The sequence below is a fragment of the Salarias fasciatus genome, chromosome 15, assembly GCF_902148845.1.
Source record: "Salarias fasciatus chromosome 15, fSalaFa1.1, whole genome shotgun sequence".
NCBI classification, from domain to species: Eukaryota; Metazoa; Chordata; class Actinopteri; order Blenniiformes; family Blenniidae; genus Salarias; species Salarias fasciatus.
In genome coordinates this window covers 7,185,928-7,204,955 of record NC_043759.1, presented here as the reverse complement: position 1 = coordinate 7,204,955, position 19,028 = coordinate 7,185,928, and the positions used below count along the sequence as shown (strand labels likewise).

At 47.7% G+C, this 19,028-nt stretch overlaps 1 protein-coding gene across 6 annotated transcripts in view; it reads right to left on the bottom strand.

Annotated features, from left to right (window-relative positions):
- Positions 1–16,974: 16,974 nt before the first annotated feature.
- LOC115401391 (unconventional myosin-VI-like) overlaps positions 16,975–19,028 on the bottom strand; it is a 108,945-nt gene continuing 106,891 nt past the window's right edge. For all 6 annotated transcript variants that reach the window (XM_030109535.1, XM_030109536.1, XM_030109537.1 and 3 more), the window contains one exon: positions 16,975–18,798. In XM_030109535.1, the coding sequence (XP_029965395.1) occupies positions 18,599–18,798 (200 nt within the window). In that variant the 3' untranslated portion in view covers positions 16,975–18,598. The remainder of the gene's footprint in view (positions 18,799–19,028) is intronic.

Below are 19,028 nucleotides of genomic sequence, written 5' to 3'. Positions count from 1 at the left end.
AAAACTTCTGCTACCACGGCGTAGCTTAATATCCGAGGGCAGAAATGAGGATTCAGATCTGATATTTTGGAACTGATCTGTGCGTTTATCATCTGTTATCATGAGCATTGATTCTGTTTAGTAGAAATGATTCAGCTTGCGCTCTTTTGTTCCTTCTGCCTGAATTGCTGACAGCTCCGGGTGATGAAGACACATTAGAAGGAGTCGTAGCGGCGCCGCCAGAGGAGACGGGAGGGAGCGATCTATCGGCAGAGAGAGACGTCAGTGGGACGGAGACGGTCCCCGTCCCCGACTCTGTCCCGACGCCTCCGGCGGCCCCGGCGGCCGATCCCGGCCCCACGATAGACTCTGGGCTCTTTCAGGTGGCCGAAGAGTCCGACATCCCCCCTGCCGCTGAGCCGCCGGGGGCGGAGTCTGAGCCGAGCGAACCCGCCGTCGTCGTCATCGACGAGGATTTGGAGGTGCTGCAGGACGGAGCCGAGGGCCGGACCGGCGTGGCGCCCGCGGCTCCGGAGGAGGTGGAGGCGGTGCAGGACCTCACGGTGGAGCTGGACCACACCGACGTGCCGGCCGGAGACCAAACCCCGCCCCCGGAGGAGGAGGAGGAGGAGGAGGAGGGGAGCGCCTTCCCGCCCGTCTGGGAGGAGCCCCACACGGTCACGGCCCCGCCCCCGCTCCGGTACCTGACCACGCCCACCGCCACCACGGCCAGCCACGGCCGGGAGCTGGTGGTCTTCTTCAGCCTACGCGTCACCAACATGGACTTCTCGGAAGACCTCTTCAACAAGACCTCGTCCGAGTACCGATCCCTGGAGAACACCTTCATGGACCTGGTGAGTGCTCGGCTCCTTCAGCCAATCAGCATCCAGACGTGTCGTTTCCACTGACGGTGTGGTGAATAGTATCTGTCTCTGTCGTGAATGAGTGAATGAACCAGTCCGAGCTGGGATCTGGATGTGTAGATCTGTTTGATTATCACTGAAGACTCGTTTCTGGCACACAGAACACGAAGTGAAGCTTAACCTTGACAAGAAAAGAAATGATGCAAATGCACTGATTGCGTTTGCTCCTCTGGAGAGTCGAATCCCACCGTGCCTCGGCTTTACATCCCTCCTAATGAGGATTGTTACATTCCTGACCTCCTTATCGAGCTTTCTGACATTGAGGAGAAGTGTGACGAGCACCTGACAGCCGCCCGACCCCCCCCCCCCCCCCCCTCCACCTCCCGCTCTGACGGGTTTCATCAGCAGCTGACGGCTGAAGCAGAAAGCTGATTAACGAACACGAGCGGCTTGTTTTCCCCGCGAGCGAAGCCCTCAGAGTCACACCTGCAGGCTGTTGTGCTGCCTGAATGGAAATGTTTGGATGTTTCAGGCCAGCAGAGGAGGCGGGAGGCTCATCCGGAGCTCAGGCAGGTACGGTGACGCAGCGTTTATTCACTGCGAACAATGACTCGGCTGAATTGGCGAGGCAGGGGGAAGGTTGGCAGGGAAACGCCGGGCGGAGAACAGACGACGAGCTGTGAATCATTTTGAGAGCTGCGGACGGCCTCCTCGATGGGCCGTGTCTTCTTTAGCATCGGCAGCGTGGCCGGCGACATGGAACTCATGCAGTTAGAGGGATTTCACATCAGGACAGTCCAGGATCGACCGGGGGAGTCGGGGGACTCGGTTCGATTGGAGGGGTCGTCACAGAAAAACCTCCACACCTTCATTTGTTGTGGCTCCGATCCAGACTGTCAGCCTCATTCAGCGCCGCGGCGTCCTCTCTGCATGACTGTAAACCGCTGGTTGCTGGTTACAGGAACGCAGTGTCTCTGTATTATCAGTAATGTTTCATAGCTTATTTTTCCTAAATTGATTCATTTTGACTTAAACACTCAACTCAACTTTACTGATTTGGCACTTTAAAAAAACAGCTGCAGCTGAACCCGAGCGCTACACTGAAACATTAAAACCATGAACCATGAAGATACAATTCCATAAGAACAATAAAAAATAAATAAATAAATAAATACAGTCATTAAAAACAATAAAGACTGTAGCAGAGTCTCAAAAGCCAGGCGATAAAGATGGGTTTTAATATTTTTTTAGTATTTTTTAGTATTTTAGTATTAGCTGTGCAGAAGTGGAGCGTCGGGGCCTTTCTGATGAGCAGTTATCGCTCGCTCCGTAGCTGTGGCTCCGCCCCCTCCGAGCCTCCGTCTGGACCTCGGTACCTCCACCAAACACATTTCATTAGTAAATTCCAAACTCTCTGTTTGGAGTTTGCATGTTTTCTCATGGCGTGTGTGATCGTGATGGTGTGTGTCTGTTTGTGTGACGGACGGCTGATCCGACCAGGTTTCTAACCTGACTTCATCTCCAGTCAATCTGAGATTGAGCCATCGAGAAAATCAATGGTTTTAACCTCATGTTTCATCAGTTCTTCTCAATAAACACAAGGAGGAGCGGCATGCTGGGAAAATGCATCCCATCCTCCTTGAATAATGGCAGTTTGCTCTGGCTTCATTAGCAGCCCCCAGCGGTCTGTTAAACGGAGGCCGGCCCGTATTTCTGTCACTGCTATCAGAGGCGTTCATCAACCTGAGTCCTCGGCGGGACGCTCGCCTCGCCGCGCTCTCACCGCCGGCTGTTCTCCGGAGGGTTCAGCTCTGATTAGTAATTCTGCCTTAACAAGTCAGGAAATCCCTTCATTTAGCAGCCAGGCTGCACCTCAGCTCACATTCCCCCTTTTGGCTGCCCGCGTTAAACTTTCTCTGTTTTAAAGAAATAAAAAAACAAAACAAAACAAAAAAAATTTTGTGATGAAAATACGCAAGAAAATAATAATGGATCTTTTTTCTAATGCATTAAAAAAATCACTTATAAGTATTGTTTTAATTGAGCAGAAAACATAAAAGATGAAAAATACGTGAATTAAATGCTACAGAACTCTGCACCAAGGGAAATATACCATCAACACCCCTGACTGTAATAACACCTCTATATAGTGTCCGTTCTGATCACACTGACACATTAATAATGAAAATATATGGAAAAATAAACTGTAATGGAAAATAGAATTGTTTTACAAAATATAAGAGGAAACAGGAAAAAATAAGAAATAAAAAACTGAAGTAGGTTGGTAAATAAATTAAATGTATTGAAGTGAAATGAAACAACATTACAGAAGTCAAGATTAAGCCGTTTTTGTATCGACGATGGCAGCTTATAAAATGTCTTTAAGTTATGAAATGACAGTTTTATGTGTATAACTGTTTCATGTGCTTTTTAAGACGGAACGGATTATCAAAATGTCGCTATTATTCATCTCTCCTTTTACAACACAAGACAAACCTGAAACTTGAATTAAAAACAAAAAAAGAAAACTGCAATTTCAACAATATTCTTCCTCAGTTCAGCGTTCCAGATCACATTTTATTACAGTTTACCATCGACGCCATCGATATCCGTCATTCTGGCAACACAGCGGTGTCGCTCCGATTAGTCAAACCAGGCTGATATTAACAGCCGGTGTTTATTTCCATCTAGTTACCGTTAAACGTGCGATGTTCAGTCGTGGTTCTGATGTTTGTGATTCAGCAGCTTCATCGATGTGACTTGATTCATCCTGTTTCACTGATTTGAGCTGAAACTGATTCAAGTTATTAAAACCTTGTCAAATTATTTTAATTTAGGATTAAAAACTTTTCAATTTGAACTGAACATGGAGGAACTTGACTCAAGTTTTAAAGTTGGTCTAAAACTAGTTATTTAATTAAATGTGTTTTGTGTTTTGTATTGAAGTTTGGGAAACAAATCACTTTTTCATATTCAGTGTTTACATGGCTTCAGTTGCTATTGAGAGCCGGATTTAAAAGGATCACACTGTATTTTATCTTATTTTAAATCTGTTCATGAAGTGAAAGCTTGGTTTGATTCCGCCGCACACCTCCAGGACGCTCAAATTAGTTTTCTCCGACAGCCGAGGATCCGTTTCTGTGGACTGAGCATGTTTCTCCGAATGGCTCTGGTTCATCAGTCGCCCCGGAGCCGCTCCCAGCGGCCGCCATTAGAGGGCCGCGCCGCGGCGAGGAGGCTCCCCGGGGCCCGGCGGTGCGGCGTCCCCACCTCCAGTATAAATCGGAGGCAGTAAGAATCAATCGGCGCCTTCGGCTTGATGAAGCCGGCCGCATGCAGGCGAAGGTCAGACCTGCAGGGACGGGACGGAGGTACGGGCCGCTGGCCTCCGAGCCGCCGCCGCCGCAGAAAACACTCGAGTCCTGCTGGTTGGAAAAACGCTCCGCTGAAGGACGCTTCTGTCCGTATTCAAACCGCACAGCAGGCGAACTCCTGTGACATATAAAGATCGTCCTCGTTGGAATAAACAGCTGGTGGCGAGTGACGGTCATTTTCTGAGAATCCAGCCTTGTGTTTCACTCCAGCGGCTCCCGGCAGGTTCCTCCTCCAGCCTCCAGCTCATTTCCTCTGATGGGAAGGTTGAGGGGAAACGAGGTGAAAGGTGAGACCCTGCCAGGGGAAGCGTCGACTCTATTGACGACCTTTGACCCCAGACCGTCACGTCTCCAGTCCCTCGTTTCCACAACGAAAGACAGCAGTGGTGGAAACAACACCGAGACCTGAGATCATCGCTATCGCACTGGCATCAGTTTGTAAAAAAAACACCCAGAATGCAACAGTTCTTTGGACATTTCACTGTATTTTGCACCAGGGTTTCATTAAAATTGACCTTATGTTGCAATTTTAGTTTCATTCTCAAAGCAATCGTTTGGTTTTGTGAAAATATCAACGTTTTCATCACATGTCCTGAGCATCACAACACAGAAAATCTGTAAACTTTAAATTTAACTGTGATTCCGACTCTGTTTCACGCAAACTGAGGTTTTGATCGTAATTTTATTTTCGATCATCATTTATTCTATACTGTAATAGCCAGTGCGTTAACAAGTTTTTTTTTTTTTTTTAACTTATTTATTTAAATGTGGGTCATGGAGGGGCGGCGGCGGGACGAGGCGGACGGAGACGCGAGACACTCCTGAAGAGTTCCCTCTAGTAGATGTTTGGTTTGATCCTCATGTGGTCAGAAAACTAACTGGGACCCTCTGAAAGCAACCGGATTACGGATTACATTTAGGTGTGTGTGTGTGTGCGTGTGCGTGCGTGTGTGTGTGTGTCAGAATGACTAAGTGGAGGAAACTGATGACTGAAACGAAGCTCGGCTGCTTTGCTGCGTCCGCTCAGTAAACAACGTAATCACATCAGAGGCGGCCGCTGCCAGGATCACTTAGAGACGTATTTATCATTTCAACACACACACACACACACACACACACCCTCTCTCAGCCACGTGGAAGCTGAAAACGAATAAATGCCCTGTCTGTGTTTTTATGCCAGATCGACTGTAAATGTGAAAACCAGACGGTGTTTGATCAGTTTGACTTTCCTGAGATTTAACTGAATATTTAAGGGATTTTTTTTTTTCTGTTCTAAAAGTTTCATTTCACTTTGCGCTGGACAGACGGAGGACTGTGCTGATCGTCCTGTCGTCAGGCTCTCGGCCGACCCGTCGGTCAGATTTGGGAGCGTCTGGACTCGGTTTCCCTCCCGGACCGCCTGACGCTCCCTCCTCGCCCCGAGACGGAGCTCAGCCTGGAATTATGGCTTCAATCTCCCGTCAGACGCCCCTCTCCGCTCGAGACGTTTCTGTGGTTCAGCAGACCGGACGTCGGCTCCAGTGGGTCTTCAGAGCGTGAATGGGAGGCGATGTGAATGGGGAGGTTTTCTGTACGCATTGAGGAGCAGAAAGGCTGCGTTTTACCGGCGGTCTGCAGCTCGGCTCTTTAGATGGCTCCAGAAGTGAAAAGTTGACCGTGGTGTAATTTCCCGGGAATGTATTCCTCGCGCGAGCGTCTTCTGCAGCCTCTCATGTGTAACGGATGAGGCCGTTTGATGAATGAGTCAAAACGTTTGGCCGTTAATATCAGACTAACTGTCGAGCGTTGGGAGAGCCTCCTGCCTCTGAGGAGCAGCCCCAGGAGGAGCGGGGGCTTTTCCAGACAGACGGCGATCTGACCCCCCCCTCCCTCTCCCCTCCCCTCCCCCGTCTCTCTGCAGCTCATGCCGTACCTGCAGGCCAACCTGACGGGCTTCAAGAAGCTGGAGATCCTGAACTTCAGGAAGGGCAGCGTGGTGGTCAACAGCAAGATGAAGTTCTCCCGGTCGGTGCCGTACAACATCACCGAGGCCGTCCAGTGCGTCCTGGAGGAGTTCTGCTCCGACACCGCCAAGAACCTGCACATCCACATCGACACGCGCTCGCTGGACGTGGAGCCAGGTGAGCCACGCTGAATGTTTATGGTTAATTACAGTTAAATCGAGCGTGTCTTTGGTTCCTGGCAGTGAGAGAGTCCGGCTGAGTTTGGCTTCACTGGAATGTTTGATGAAACCAGAGCGAGCAGGTCGGCTTCCCCCGGGACTTTTCAGTCCGTTAACTTGTTCTGTGGAACATTGAGGCCTCGTTTACGCGGCGGCGTTTGCAAATGAAATCGGTAAACTTCCACTGTGTTTCGGATGTTCTTTGACACGACAAGGGAACCACTTTTTGAAAACAGTTTGACTCCATTTCCATGGCAACAGGGGGGAAAACACTACTGCTACTTTGCTCCACGGTCATAATAATTATTTGTTCTGCACACGCTCAGTAGATGAACAGTAAGAACGGAGTGGCATGACTCCCAGTCCAGGTCCTGATCCTGGTCCTGGTCCTGGTCCTGGTCCTGGTCCTGGTCCACATTCTCCTGGACTTGGTGGCTTTAGAGTTGACAGTCACCATAACAACAGTCTGAAGCCGCGTTCACACCGGACGCGATTTCACGTCAAAAATCGCGTCAACGCGAGAAGCTGAACGCGCGTCAATTCTGAGGTCCGACGCTGAACAACGCGGGGCCAAAAGCCGCGTTCACACCCGACGCGTCAAACGCGTCGCGTCTGGTGGGAAGGCGGGGCTTCCGGCCGTATTTCCTGTGTTAGCTTAGCATCATGACCTGTTGAGCGGGTGGCTTGGCTTTATTTGCTTAATAAAGCCAGACAACAACGCGGTCAGCGGACAGTACGCCGTGCCTGGGTGCACGATATGATCCACAGACGGTCAGAGTTTGGCGAGTTTCACTATTCGCTCCAGGAGCTGCGCCAGGACGAGTGTCGCTTTCACCGGTCCCCGGTCCCTGACCTACGTCACCATGGAGACGCTCTCTGATTGGTTTGTCGCAAAATCGCGACGCGTCAAAGTTCAGATTTAACAACTTAAGGGTCGGACGCAAAATTGTGACATGTCGCAAAATCGCGCCGCAAAAACGCGTCTCGTCGCGGCTGGAACGCGCGTTCCCATTTGTTTTCAATTGTATTTTGACGCAAAATCGCGGAAAGCATTTGGCGGTGTGAACGCAGCTTAACTCGGTTGTCTGTCCATAGGAAGGTCTGTGTTCTCCTCATGTTTAAAGTTTATTGTTCTCTGCCCGCATGTTTCGTTACAAAACAGCCAACAGCGCCATCTAGTGGTCCAACATGAATACTGCATCGTTTTCAGCGTTTCCGATGTTTCAGTGCAAACAGACATCGTTTTCAAAACCATGCAAAGTTTTTATGGAACGAAAATGGAAAAAAAAAAAGTTTTCACTTTAAACACACATTTCCTCGGAAGCGGCATGAACTCTGAAAGCGACGTAGTTTTCATGTTGGGCCACTAGTTGCTGCTATTTTTTGATTCTTGTAATGAAACCATACATTCTGCAGACAACAATACGATGTAAAGAGACTCCAGGAGGATTTGAACAGAGTCGAGACACTCGGGAGGGAAACGGCGTCATTGTTCATCAACTCACACGTGCAGAACTATTTACTATGACCATAGAGCCAATGAACCGCTGTTTCTATGGAGTCACAGAGTTTGTTTTTTTTCCTGTAAACCGGCCTGAGTCGCTCTCAGTTGCGTCGTTGGAGGAAGTAGAAACAGAAACTCCGCGTCCCGTTTGGTTTCCTCTGATTCATTGAAGTCCCAGCCGTAGATGGAGGACTGGAACCAGGCCTGGAACGAGTCTCGTTTCGCCTCGGCGCAGGTCTGTTTCCCGATGCCTTTTTATTCATGAGCTGAAGCACAAAGCGGCGCCCGGGCTCGGCGGCGGCCCGGCTCCTTTGTATGCGTCTCAGACGGGACGGGCTTTGTGCCGTAATGTTCTCCACAGATGAGTTTGAGGCGGGGAGCAGAGATCACAAACACATTCCCAGAGACTCGGTAATTAGGTCTATATGTCAGCCACGCCAATACACGCCGGGATTGTTCCCAGCATTACAGGGCCGGAGAGATATTGATGAAGATGAAGAGCGAGCTGCAGGGAGGAGGAGGAGGAGGAGGGAACAGAGTGCTGCCGCAACATCTTTAGTCTCTGAGGCCCGACTCCTGACTCGGGGAGACGGTTTGTGCTGAAACAGTCATGTTGAACAAGAGGCCATTTGTCCTCAAATATGCAGAATGCTCAATATTATGTTGTGCGCCCCGGCGTTTGTGCATCGACCTCGAAGAGGAAGAAGTGTTTCCATTAGTGGGATGAAGGCTGCAGCGCCATTGTTTCAAAAGCTTTTCTGCAGCAGTCAGAGCAGTTTTAATGAACATAATTGCTCTGTTTCTACAAACCGTATGTGTGCCTTTTGGGGCATTTCATCACCGTTCGGCCTGTTTTTCACACTCGGGATGTGAGGACTGTGAAACCATGTGACTTTCAGTTGGAACGAAATCTGTTCAGACCACAAAAAAATCCTGAACTCACAACACAAACTGCATTGATGGAACAACCGGTTATACATTTTGGATGTCGAGCAAATCTGATCAATGTCTCATCAACAGAAGTGACACAGAAGAGGACGGTGAGGGGAAGGAAGATGCTCTGTAATCTGAAATAATGAAATTAGTGAACTGATGACAGACGTACAGCTCATATTACAATGCTAACGGTACATTTGCTAATGCTAAGATGTTTTTAAATATTTAACTCAATAAATCTTCCATGTCCTACTTTTAAAGTCAAATATTTATAAACGTACTAATATTAAAAATATAGATCATATTTGGCGCTGGATAGCGGTTTAGAACGACGTGTCGGGATGAAATGGAGCCGCTCGGAGGAATGAATTAAAACTCTGGCTTCCTCTTTAACTTAAACAAGTCAGATCCACCTGGGAAATATCGATCCGATGGCGTGAGTGATGAGAGGAATGAGGAACGTGAGTCCCCAGCTGCAGCGAGTGTCTCTGCGTCCAGCAGACATCAGGGTGTGTCGGTGGAAACGGTGCTAATACCGACCTCTCCTGTCCCCGCAGCCGACCAGGCCGACCCCTGTAAGTTCCTGGCGTGCGACGCGTCGTCGCGCTGCGTGCTGGACGGCTGGACCCGGGAGGCTCGCTGCCTGTGCCAGCCGGGCTTCGCCTCGACGGACGGGCTGCCCTGCCAGAGCGTCTGCGTCCTGCAGCCGGACTTCTGCCCGGCCGGGGAGTGCCACGTCGTCCCGGGACTCGGCGCCGTCTGCAGGTAAACCGCTACACTGGAAACCCAACAGGAACGCACCTGTCTTCTTCTGTCTGACAGCTGTCCGCAGTGCCGTTGAGCTTTTAGCTTAGCCTGTTAGCACGACTAGAAAGAAACAGATCGATTAGCTTAAGATAATAAATGAAAGTAGCAACAGTGATAAACCACGCGCACACTGAGAGAAAATTTAAGTGAAAATGCATCATCTTGTGTTTTTGTTTGAGAAGAGGTTTACACGGCGATGGCAGAAAAACTGAAAAGCGCTGCAGTTAGCATGCTGGGCTGTTGGCTGTTCTTGGAATAAAACCAAGAGCTACTTCCTGATTAATGAGGAATGATTCCAATTTTAGCTAATGCTAACTGTTAGCTTGGTGAGCAGGACAGAGTGAGATAATTAAAGTACAAAAAATAAATTAATCCTCATAAATGTCAGTAGTTGTCACTGTGTTGCTAAGTCCGTAGATTACTGTCAAATCAGTGTGTTACTGTGTAATCTGGAGTTTAGTGAAATAATCACGTGTTTCTGCATCAAAGACAACAGCCAGAGGTCATGCTAATGCTAAAAGTTAGCATAATGAGCAAGAAGAAAACTGAACATTTCAACATTTCCACTGTCCTCTAAATCAGCCATATTTTTTATTTTCAAATTTAGCTTCAAATAATGCGAATGCTAACGCTAACGTGAATTCTGGGCTCAGGAAGCAGGAAGGAAAAGCAGCAGGTATCTGAATAATTTCTTCTTCATGAAAATTATTTAGGCTTCAGTAACTGTAACTGTGTGCCTAATTAAATGGATTAATGATAAAGTCAGTGAATTACTTGCTAACATTAACATGATGAAACAGGAGTTTTAGCTACTGCTACTGCTAATGCTAATCGTTAGCTCAGTGATAAGAACGAGAGATAAAGATTGAAATTGATGTTGCTGTTTCCACCTCCAGTTAAAGTAACGAGCGATAAAACTCCCCGATACTGATTTGATATTGATTTCTGCATTTTCAAAGCGATGCTAAAGCTAAATTCCAACTGTTTTCAATGCCAACAGAAAATATTGAATAACTGAAGCTGCTACTGTCAAAATAACGATCTGTTCACAACGCCGCTGACTCCTCATGATTAAAAAGCAGCATTTGAATAATTTCATGCTAATTAAAGCAGGTGTGTCGCTGGGACTTCCTTCTCTATAGATTCACCGCGTTGGAATGGAAATAGAAAATAATGACAATATGTTCCACTTCCTTCACTGTCGCCCGCACAGGTTTGGTTTCTGCCTAATTGCAAAGAGAAATCAAGTGAAATTCAAGTTTTATGATAATCAGCAGGTCTTTTAGTGACGCGGTGGTGGAAGCAGAAGGCACTCAGGAACTATTTCCTCCGGTTTTATTCAGAAATTCACTCAACACTTTCACGCAAACTCAATCTTCACTCCTGTTTAATGACGACAGGACTGTTCATGTCATCCAGATGGTGATATTTTAATTCAGATGTGTTACTGGTTGATTTTTAGTGCCAAGAATTAAAGAGTGCCAAAAATATTTTTAGATTGTAATGTTGAAATATCTCTTTTTAGCTTTCAGTGTAAGAGTTAATTGGATGTTAAAAAGTTATCTAGACTAAAGTTTATTCAGGAAAGTGACATTAAATAAACAGTTGAATGAAATCTTTACAGGTTTTGGATTCAAACTTCATCTTATTCATTTTAAGAATTACCTCATGTTGCTTTAAACACTTTATAAAACTTCATTAGCGGCAGAGATTTGATTATAAAACAAGGTTTTAGCTGAATTAAAGCCTTTCTGGAGCTGCTGCTGAGGCGCGGTGCTCGTAAGCGGACGACGGCGCCGTATCCATCAACCCGACAGAGTCGTTTCCTCGGCTGATGATCCGACGCTCTCCACTGGGCTCCTCTCCGTTTCCTGACGAGTCCGCGTTATCCGCCGCTCCTGCGAGGATCTGGGTTCAGCGGGACGCGGCGCGTGGGCGCGAACGGCGCTCGTGAAGGAACACGTCAGCCGGCGCAGCAGCGTGAAACCTTCATGAGTTTTCTCCGAGTTTCTGGAAACAACCGTGGAGCTTTGACTCACCGGGACAAAGTGCTTCCAGCAGCTCTTCTCCGTGTTTTTATCAGGTTTCGGTTCAATAGGAGGAAAGTTTCTGTTTATGTGGCTTAAAATTCTGTTGGAAATCTGGATTTGTTCCCCTGAAAGCCTTCAGAAAGCTTAAACAATCCAGATGTTTCATCTGAATCACCGCATGGTAAAAAACTTGTTGTTGTTTGAAAGGTTAAAAAACTGTATAAAGCTTCTCTAGTGCTTGACTTTGTTTGCAGCGGCTCAGCGTTGAGGTTTGGTTTGATTCTGCAGTCTGATCCGTCTCTCTCTCTCTCTCTCTCTCTCTCTCTCTCTCCAGTCACGCTCACCGCTGTGAATCGATGCTAAAGTTGATTTTTAACGGGGAAAAGAGCCGTTCTCTCTTTTATTAACCGCCTCTCAACGGGCAGAAAAATGTAATTTCAACCCTGTTAAGGCTGGCGCGCCTCGGCTCCTGACACGGCGCGCCGCCCAGGTTTTTCTATCGAAACCTTAATTTCCCATCAGCTGCTCCGTTCGCCACTCTGTTCTGGGGTTAAGTTCTCTTTCATCTGCGCCGGAGAGCCGCCGAGTCCGAGAGGCTGCGGAGGAAACAAACACGGACGAAGGTCCGGTCAGAACCGGCCGAAATATTCACGCTGTGAGAGATCGGGACATTAACTGTAATGTAATTATCTGACCACTAGGGGCGCACTTCAGCCTGTTTTAGGTAGTAGATCAGTTCAGACGATCAGGATCGCGACACAGATGTAGAAATGTGTCGACATTCAAGATAATTTTCATAATTTGCCCAGTTATTCCGGTCATAATATGAACTAACAGGCTGTATTTTTTAGTTCCGGCTTTTTGTTGACAAATTGTTTTCAGCTTTTGGAGGCTTAAATAGTGAAATAAAAATCTGTGAGTTGGTGAACTGAATCAGTATATCGTCGAAGTTTGTTCTTTTACTAAAATCTCCGACTTACCAAGTGAAGTGAAAGGATAATTCAGTAATTATGAACTCAGTTGCACTAAAACAGACAGAGATTGAGAGCTCCAGTCATTATGTTGTTATTATTTACTGCGCCGATCCACTTCAGATCAAATGGTTGTGTCTGTGAGGTGAAATGAGTTTGAGCATTCGGATGTGCAATATGATGTTTGTTCACTAAAAATTTAAACGTCCATCAGTCCTGATTGACATTTTCATGTAACTGATGTTAATTGTTTCTGGTGTTCTTGGAAGATAAACAAGCAGAAAAGCGGACTTCAAAAAGCCCGCCAGGACTCGGCTTCAGACGCTTCTGGACGTTTTGAATCAGCGGTTCAGACACAGGTCGACTCTGGACGAACTGAACCCGACGCTCCTCATCTGGAACATTCCAGAGCTGCTTTCTACACCAGAGGCTCATCAAACATTCATGAGGAACGAAAAAAAAAAAAAAAAAATTCCTGGAGCGAGTCCTTGGCTTCTCGTGCGAATCGGCAGGATGTCGGGGAAATGAGTTTCCTTTAGCCTCGGGTCGGTGGAAATCATGACTCGTGGCCGTTCGTGAAAACCTGCTGAGTTCCAGCTGCATTTCCTGATTTACCTGGCTCTGAACACTAGTTCCTGTTCTGTGGGAGGAAACTGGATCCAAACCAACACACACCCAGAGAGAACATGCAAACTCAAAACAGATCTCCAACCAGGGTTATTTTTTATTTTATTAAGCAGCTGGCGGTTCTGTATTGTGTCGTACCCGACACAGTAGAGAACTCGGTAAGATCAGGTTCTGCAGCTCCACTGACTGTTTTGTTTATACTTTTCAAACTCCGCTCGCTTGACGTTCCAGTTTCGTCCCGCCGGCCTTATGTTTAAGTTCGTCTGACTTTCTGCAGGAGGTTTGGATTTCTGTTAACTGGGCAAAGTGCAGCTGCAGGATTCCTGCGTTTGGTTTGGCGCTCAGAGAGTTTGTGGCGCTGCAGACGGAGCGTTTAGCTGCCTGTAACCTGCAGCCCCGTATTAAAAACAAACACACTGCCGAGCATAAATCCGTAAACAAGACGGCGACAGCTTTCTGCTCCTCGCTGCCTTTTATCGCACCTGAAGGGAATCTGAGAGTGTAAATAAGAAATTAGGAAACTCATTAAGTCTTAAACGTCAAATGAAGGGTCGGAATGAACGAAGCAATTAAAGATTAAAGAGCCGGAAGGGATGAGGAAAGTCAGAGTTAAAGGATGGAGATGGACGGACGGACGGACGGACGGTTGATGGTTGGATGGATGGAAGGATAATGGATGATTGTTAGATGGAGGGACGGACGACGGGTGTTGGATGGATAAATGTTGGATGATGGATGAATGGATGCTTTCAGACGGGCGACTTCATTCCCACATTAGCACACGGCTGCTTCTGTTCTCCGCTGTTCCCAGATGAAAACAGCTGCAGAGTTTCTGAGCTGTTGGCCGAGTCTGTTCTCTTAACAGTTACTATTTCCACAAACTGCTGTTTACTGTTTGCTAACAGTTACTGTTCCACCTGAACTGAGTGCAGACAGACTGCTTCACTGACTCCACCCTACATTAGCATTAGCATTAGCCGCTGGGACTAGCACCAGCAGCTTTCAGGCCCCGTTTCCACGGCAACGGCGCTGAAAATGCAACTTTTAGAAAACGCCTCGACTCGCGACCTGGCCAGCTTGACAGAAATTTTCATCATTTCTGTCAATTAAGCGTAGTAAACACTCGACTTCAGAGTAAAATCCTGACATAACCCTGGAAGACCTCCAGCCTTTTCGTGACCTTTGATCCCGTGCAGATAAATTCAGATCAACAGCTTTTCCCCGGCCGGGTCGAGCTCTCAGCCCCCGAAGACGCCGGTGGAATCTGCTGACGGCGGTTTTTAATGCTCCTCCAGGCTTCTTTGTGTTTGCTCACATTTGCAGTATTTGCAGATCCTCTCCCGATACCCGCGACTCTCCGACACAAAGACGATTCCAGCCGTCGTTCCCCGCGATGACTCACTTCTCTCTCCTCTTCCAGGCAGCCAGGCGGCTCCTTCCTGCCGGGCCTGGTCAGCTAGGAGGACCGCCCCCCCGCCCCCCTGCAGAAGGTACCGGAGGCTCACATCCCGCCGAAAACACACACTCTGGGCTGATCAGCTGATTTGGACAAAATGTAATCCGTCCTGCCAGTCTGAGCCCAGGCTGGACCAGTGTGTGTGTGTGTGTGTGTGTGTGTGTGTGTGTGTGTGTGTGTGTGTGTGTGTGTGTTTAAGTAATTAAACCTCCCGGAGGACGGAGGAGGACCGGCTAACTGCCCGGCCCACGTCCAACTTCAGGGGGCGATAAGTCGGCTCCTCTGCTGCGCTCTGATTGGCCGGCGGGGCTGCGAGGGAGGTTCAGCTGCTTCTTGGTTAAAATCCACAGGAATTAAAAACACACACACACAGCTCCTCCACACCAAAACACTCTGTGGACGTCCAGTGAAGGAAAACTGCTCACACCGACTCTCATCAACCATTCAGTAAAAAGTGTCTCATTTTGTTCTCAGCTTTATGTTACTGCTGTGAGCACTTGTTCGTCAGTATAAAGTACACTGCAGATTAAATGCATTTTAAAAAAGCAAAGACATTAAAGACATGACAGAAAAATCTGATTTGCAGACAGAAATGCTGTAAAAGACTAGTCTCAAAGTTCCACCTTAATAAAAGTCACACAGCATCTTGAATTGGAAAAAAATAACATTTTTTTTAAATGTAATATTTCACTATTTGTAGCTTAAAATTCCCAAAATTTAAATCCATTTCCATAAAAGATAATTGAACAAGGTTCAACTAATTATAAATTCCAGATTAAAAGTCACATCTTTCAAAAAATATTTAAGTATTTTGAGCATCAAAAGTCTGTAAATTGGATAAATTTGAATTAGAAAATGACAAAAGTCTCAACATAATGCTAATTTTAATTACATTTTCTGGTGCAAGATCCAGTGAAATGTCCAGATAGCGTCTCCTGCCACCGTTGCATTCTGGGTGTTTTTATGAACTCCCCCTGACAGCACGGCTTTGACAGCACTGACCTCAGGTCTGTGTCGCGTTGTCGGCTGCTGTCAAATTATTTTTTGTACTTAATGATTTCTTTGAAATTTTACCCGGTTTGGAGCCTCTTGCGGCCCAGTTTTGTCCCTCGTGCCTTATGTTTGACACCTGACGTAATTAGCGGGCTACTTGAATCTAATTTCTGACATCGGGCTTCACCTCTCAGACTGGGTTTTCATCGTCTTTCATGTTTTTGGCCTCTTTTCTTCTCGTCACTGTTCCTCCCTGTGAGAGCGTTTCTCCCAGGAGTGTTGCATCATGGGAAATGCGGTCTATTCTCAGTTCCAGCAGTAACACGTCCTCGTCTCTCCGCAGACTCTCTGAATCTGGACGCAGCAGCAGGAACCCGGGACTCCTCCAGGCCTCAAGTAATCAGATTACAGCATAAACAACAACAACAACAAACCTCTTCAGAGCTTAAACACCCACCTGTGGAGGAGAAACGACACATTTAGCCACACGAGGGGCTGCGGGAGCGTCTGCAGCCGGCGAGGAGCCGCCGGGGTCAGAGGTCAGGAGGAAGGGATCGGATCAGCTGTTCTTTATTTGTTCTTGTTAGATGAATCTAGAGGCTCCTGTGACTTGTCGTGCACCTGAACCTTACACCTCCACGCAGAGTGAAGATGCAGTAGAGACGCTGAGCAGGAAACGCACTCCTCCAGTGACAGCCACCACATTCACACACACACACACTCTCACACACACACTCATCTCACTTCAATAATTCCTTTAAAGTGTGTTTGACGATCTGGAGTCGGGCTGAGGAGCTGTGACGGACAGAAAACGTGACGGAGTCCAGAAGGAAAACATGGCTGCTACTTTACGTTTTCATCTAATCTCATCATTACGGTGTTGATTTTTCAAATGATGTTTGATTGTAGTGAAAGTGTTTTTGTTTTTCCTTCTGATAACCTGTTATGTTTTTTTTTGTTTTTTTTTTTGCTGAAATACCCATCGACTTTTCTTACGTGTTCAAGATTATTTTGTGTCCAGTTTCACAAACAGTAGCTGAAATACAAACTGTGGTCTGAAAGAAGGACGTGTGTTTTCATCCTTTCTTTAACGAACCAGCCGGCCAGTCCTTTCTGTCAAACTCAGAATTATTCAAATGAATCAATGAGTTGTGGAGTTTGTTCAGGTTCTGGATCAGAGATCTACGCAGTTACTGAGCTCCAGAACGTCTGTTCTGTTACGGGTGAGCGTTCTACACGACGTTCTGAAAGGTGGAATAAGGACAGCAGCAGGTGAGTGAAACATGGAACGCATTTATTCATCAGTTAGATCATCAGCGTTAGAAAAAAGTGAGCGTGGAGAAAGGCAGTGCTTCCCGAGGAATGATTGTGACGAGTGGAGGAGAACCGGATCAACGCCGCACCTCTTCTTCTTCTTCTTCTGGACTCACAACTCTTTCATTCCTCCAGTCAGGCGGGGCTGACGTCAATTATCATTTCATTTTCAACCAGATTCAAACACGCAGGTCAGGAGGCGGCGACTCTGAGCCGCCTGGGAGCTTCGGACGACGTGATTCTTCGTCATGCGGAACAACGGAGGGAACGAAAAGCTCAGGAGCGCAGCGGGACGCCTCAACAGATTGTCCTTCGTTGTTGGATTTTATTTACACGACAAAACAGGCCTGTTGCTTTTGTTGGTCTTTAACTTATTGCTTCTCGTTGCGCGGCCTCCGTCGCCAGAGCAGAAACTGTCCTTTCAAAATAAGATACGACTTTTACACTCCAGTGGGAACACGAGCGACGTACCGAAAGTCTTCAGTGTGTTTTGAAGGTTCCAGTTAAAGGTTGAGGATCAGCGTTTCAAGAAGGATCAGACTGGAATCAGGCGACTCCTTCAACCAGACAGACCTTTTTTTTTTTTTTTATATATATATCTGGTGAAAAATGCGTGAAACGACTTTAAGACTCAGTTGGCAAAGTTAGGAAAAAGCTCGGAGACGTCATGGCTGAAGGTTTTTCTGTTTTTTTTTTTTTTTTGCAGCGCTGATCTGATCCTAAACAGCAGCAACGTGTGGACTCACATCCCAGCAGTTGCATAATTATTTCACATTTTCTGCCTCAGAAAAGTAAATCACCAAGCTTTAAAAAAAACAAAACAAAACAAAAACAAAACAGGAAAGGAAAGTAGAAACCCGAGCGGGGCTTGGAGCGACGTTTGGTCTCAGACTCATTAGCTTCAGCAGAAATCACACACGAGGAATCAGGAGGTGGAGTTACATTCGACTGGAAGAACAAAAGAACCTGGAATGACGGACGGTGCAGCAGCGCCGCCGCCGCCTGCTGAAAACTCCCCGCTTCTCCCCGAGAGAATCGGACGCAGACGGAAACAGCAGGTCGGAGGTCGGAGCGGGATCGCCGGCGAAGCTAGCTGTCACCATGGAAGCTACACAGAATCATCAGGAATGCATAATATCTGAGGAATTGGAGATTTTCTGGTTTGGAGGAGGCAGCTTCCAACAAAAAAGAAGAAAAAAAAAAGAGCTAAAGAAAAGAGAAGTCCTACTTTTTGGCGATTAAACCCTGTTAAAGTAGCGTTAAGGCCTCGGAGTTAGACTCGTACAAGTGTTACGGAGAGCTGAGACGACCGGACGCCGCGGTTTAGTTTGGATTTTCCTGCATAGGGGTTCAACACGAAGCTCCGCCCCCTCGCACCGCGGAGGAGCCGACAGCCGGCGCCAAACGGAAACTCAGCGACCGAAAGACAGAAATCAAAAGGAAAGTGGAGAGAAACCAAACGGCCCGCGGTCACACCCTGGAGCGGCGCCGCAGCGCCACGCCGAGGCGCCGCCGGCGGCAGGTAGCTGGTGCTGGTCCCTTTGTTTGCAGCGCTGGGCCCCGCCCCCTCCTCCTCCTCCTCCTCACTTGAACATGCTCTGCAGCATGGCGGTGGCGTAGGTGGGCCGCGCCTGCCGGCTCTCGATGGCGCTGCGGAGGTACGTGACGCCGCCGCAGCGCTCCCAGATCTCCTCGAACTGCCGCGGGAGGATCTCGGCGCCGCGCTTCCTGGACAGACCCGTCTCCTCCAGGCTCAGCTCGCACATCTCCATGTCGTCTTTCCCTGAGCGGAGAAAACAGCACAACAGCTGCCGGTGGGCAAGGGCTCGTTGACACAACGGTTCAGCTGGAAACGCGGCGTTTTGGTGTTTTTGTTACACGACGATGTTCCTGCCGTCTTACTGAGCGTGTGCAGAACTACTGCTTGGTGCACATGTGCAGCAGCAGCAATTCGGAAATATTACATTTCGCCCGTTCCCATAGAGACAGAGTGTTTGGAATAAAAAAAGTGAC